The 3,959-nt window shown below is 58.2% G+C and overlaps 2 protein-coding genes across 2 annotated transcripts in view; one reads left to right on the top strand and one right to left on the bottom strand.

Annotated features, from left to right (window-relative positions):
• Positions 1-3,959, bottom strand: part of LOC127749707 (uncharacterized) — an 84,727-nt gene that overhangs the window by 45,529 nt on the left and 35,239 nt on the right. Inside the window, exon 2 of the mRNA XM_052269044.1 lies at positions 1,337-1,397. Coding sequence (XP_052125004.1) covers positions 1,337-1,397 — 61 coding nt within the window. The remainder of the gene's footprint in view (positions 1-1,336; positions 1,398-3,959) is intronic.
• Positions 1-3,959, top strand: part of LOC113207807 (uncharacterized) — a 41,795-nt gene that overhangs the window by 33,341 nt on the left and 4,495 nt on the right. The window lies entirely within an intron of this gene.

Raw genomic sequence — 3,959 nt, 5'->3', positions numbered from 1 at the left:
CGAGGGAAAGAAAGACGAAGGAATGAGAGAAGAAGTGGGTGAAACAGAAGCGACCGGCTGGCTGCTGCGACAACAACCAGCCGCCGCGTGTAACGCTCGCTCGCCCTCTCTCTCTCTCTCTCTCTCTCTCTCTCTCTCTCTCTCTCTCTCTCTCTCTCTCCTCATCCTCCTCGAGGGATCGGGTAGAGCGTTGACGCCCATCCGGATGAACTGGAATCTCCTCCAGGTACCTTAGAGGTACCTGCCCGGCACTCGGCTCGTGCCAGGAGGAGGGGGAGGGGAAAAGGGAGAGTAAAGGGAGATGTGCGCGGGGAGGAGGGGGCGGGGGGGTGAAAAAGGAGGCCTTCGGGCGGGCGATGCGCGTGAGCGGCGAGGAGCCGATCGCGCTCACGTCGCTGGCGATGAGGACTTGATAAAACAACAAGCAAGCGAAATTTCATCGTCAATTGTCGAAGGTGGTGTCGGTCTTGTGCTTGCTGTTGGCGCGCTTAGGTGCGAGGCCCCGGGCCGGGCCGGGCGGCATGGCGGACTGGTCCCAGCTGATTTATTCGTCGCCATTTCCGGCCGAGATAGCAGCGCGTTGCTGCTGCCGCCGCCGCCCAGCCCGGCCCGGTCCGCCACTGGAGTTCCTTTCGACACTCGAACTCTTTACGAACACCGCCGTCTAGATCGCACAAGCCCCGGCAGAAAGCGGGAGGCGGCTGCCAAATCGACTACATTTTACATTTCCAACATTCCGACAACAAACCGAGAAACGTCAAATCAAAGGGTTAATTGGGCGGGAACGACAAAATATTTTTGTTTTCGAAGTCGCTAGAGCTAAAGTGCGCGGATCGTGGCGTCCAGTTTCCGCTCAGCGCGCACAGCCCCTCAGCTGAGCTGTGCTGAGCTGAGATATCTTTGCGTTTCCCTGACCTTGCCTCGCATCGATATCGGAGCTCGCGAGCGGCCGCGCGCTGCTCTGGCGAAGCATGAGGGCACAGCGAGCGCGAAGCAGCGCAGCAGCCATCCTCATCTGTTTTTTTTCTGCCTCTCCGGCAAAAGTGAGTCCGCATCTCTCCGCCGCGGCCGCGCTGGGCCCATGGCCGGGCCGCGCCGTGGGTGGCGGCGGGCAATATGCGACGTCCCGTCCGCACTCAGGTGCGGGAGTAAGGCAAGTGGCGGGAGAGGAAAAGGCATATCGCTTTCTCTGAGTGGTAAACATATTGTTTTTTCGCTTCGCACAATAGCCAAAGGCAAAAGGAAATTTCCATTTCACTAAATGCGCATTACGTTTTTTTTTTTCATTCTTTTTTGTTTTGTCTGTGTTGCGCGCGCGCGCGCCTGCTGGGCTTACCTCAGCTGCCCGCTCCTAGGGTGTCCGGACACAACTCTGCATGTTTCGCTGCGGGCGACGGCTGGAACAATTAAACGAACCATTATTGGAGGCCACAACTATCGGCCATAAAATGAGACAGACAACGGCACCTGAACGGAGGGCGCAGAACAGAGAGAAGGGGGGGGGGAGTGTTTCTCCACCTCAGCGCCCAACGCATAACAAGCCATCGAAAGCTCTCCGTCGGCCAGAGGGGCAGAATAGAACCGGTCGATTGAAAGCTGTGTACGGGCTGGAGGAAGCCATAGGCGTGGCAGGGCGTTGGCACACCCCTAAATGCGACAGCTCCAATAAGTTTCCGCGCGCAGTCTCCCTTTCATATTCTATAATTTATTTTTTTTCCCGCAAGACACCGTCGGCCTCGCCTCGCCCCGCGGTGTACAGCGGGGTGGAGTGCCCGTCGGTGTCCGGGCGGCGCCGCCCTGATGACAGCTGGACACTACCATTACCGCGCGCGCGTTCGAAAGAGAAGTGTTCACGCGGACGCAGCCCCAGACACAATCGCGCGTCCTTGGACCTGCCGCGGGCGGGGGCGCGTGTGCAGGAAAAAAATTATTAATCCCGCTCCTATCCAAATCACGCTGGTGTTCACACGCAGAATGTAAATAAATATGACCATCAGTAGAAAGGAAAGATAGGGGGAGGGGGACGGGGCGTACCACGGCAGGCCCAGGTCGATGCCTCGGTGCAGCACGACGCCACGCGTCGCCACGCCACGGCCACGGCGCGAGGAGGGTCCAGAGAGCTTCCATCCTCGTCCTCCCCGGGGGCGGGCCGCAGCCGGCCAGACAGAGACGGACAGACGCCCTGATGGGATTTATGCAGTGAATCGTCTCATGCTGGCGTTTAACCTCCGACCCCGCCGCGCCGCTCCGCGCCGGCCGGGCCCTGGCTGCCGCATGGGGGCAAGTAGGCGCATGACACGGCCGGCCGGCTCCTTAAGGACGACATCAAGATGTCGGGACACGGCGACGACACGGCCGCGGCTGCTGCCGTTGTTTTTCTTTTCGGCTAAAATTGAATGGGAGAGAGAGAGTTGGGGGGAGGAGGGGGCAGATACGACCAGTACTCGGTTAGAGCCGAGCGGAGAATCAACACGACTCTTTACGGGAGGAATACACTTTTGTGTGTTTTCTTTCCTTTTTTTACGATGAGAAAAAATAAAAATGTTTTACACACGAGCGCTTCCTATTGCCGTGGGACCGATCGTTCTTCGCTGCCGCCGCGTACCTGAGGATTTAAAACCTGTGCGTGTACACGTGCATACGATGTTTAAGTTATTTTCCAATTTGATTTTGTGTCGCCATCCATAAGCATCGCACATGTGGGCTCTAGACATGCTGACTTCGGGGCAGTGGTTTGCAGGATGATTGAGATGCCTACAAACCGAACGCACACACGCATGCACTCCCACACACACACACTGTCCAAAATCACAGTCATAAAGGATCCCGGTGTGTCATATCGTTTCGTTTAGGTACGCCCCTAGGGGTGTGGCGGGCGCGCGGGGCCCTGTGAGCCGCCCCGCCCTGCCGCCCCGCCCTGCCGCCCCACCACGCCCTCGCCCGCGGGCGCGGATGCGATGACCACCGCCAGGCGGGTGGAGCGGGCCGGGTCCGCTGCATCACACGGGAACCTAGGCGACTTATGGGAAATGTGTCCACTTCATTGGGATTCAGCCGGTCCCGGCCGGGACCCCATAATCTGGCGGCCCCCGCCCGCCCCCCGACTGTGTGCTGCGCTCTGCCGGCCATTAGCCTCACTTAAGGAGGGAAAGAAAACGTGTTTTAATTGGTCCAATAAGAAGACGCGTCCACAATTGGACAAAAAAAATACACGGGTTGGCAAGTGAAGTAGAAGACGCGGCGGTAGGGAGAAGGGCAGAGACGAAATAGGGTCAACAGCTAAGGTCTCCGAGAGTTTTCTTTCCACAGACGGCATAAACAGACAAAATTCCGCGATCGTTTTCTTTCCTTATTTTGCGAGAGATATTTGATGAAATCGCGTCAGCGGAAAACGGCGACGCCGAGCGCGGGTGACCCCTTGGGGAGCCGGGCGCCACCCGCCAACAGGTGCTTCAGCAGGTCTAGCGGGGGCGTGGCGGGGCGTGGCGGGGCGCGGCGGGGCGCGGCGGAGCGGGGTGGGGGAGGGCAGGCGGCACACCAGTGCAAGCGTGTCAGGTGTCATCGCAAAGGCAGGTCGCCCCCGGGCTTTGTCTCCCTCGCACCAGCCCGCTCCGCCCGCTCGGCAGTCAGTTCGCGACGAATATCCGCATCGCACACAACGCGTGTGACCGCAAACATGGACAACACTTAGGGTGAAAATGTTTCGAAAAAGTTTTCGGAAAAATTCTTCCAAGCCGGGGGATATGAGACTCTTCACGCACGGTACGGCTTTTTTTTTTCGTCGCGTGTTTTTGGGTGTAAGCGATCCAGTGTAAGCGCGGTTGTCCCAGTGTGTGTGAGTGTGTGTGTGCTTCAGTGTGTACGAGTGCTAGTCTGTGTGAGATAATAATTTGATAACGCGGCTAGCGACTAAAAAGCACAGCACCGGAACCGAGCCCAGCCACTATCTCATATTTTAA

The sequence above is a fragment of the Frankliniella occidentalis genome, unplaced genomic scaffold, assembly GCF_000697945.3.
Source record: "Frankliniella occidentalis isolate FOCC.00 unplaced genomic scaffold, Focc_3.1 Scaffold81, whole genome shotgun sequence".
Lineage (NCBI taxonomy): Eukaryota > Metazoa > Arthropoda > Insecta > Thysanoptera > Thripidae > Frankliniella > Frankliniella occidentalis.
This window is presented reverse-complemented; position numbering and strand designations above follow the sequence as displayed.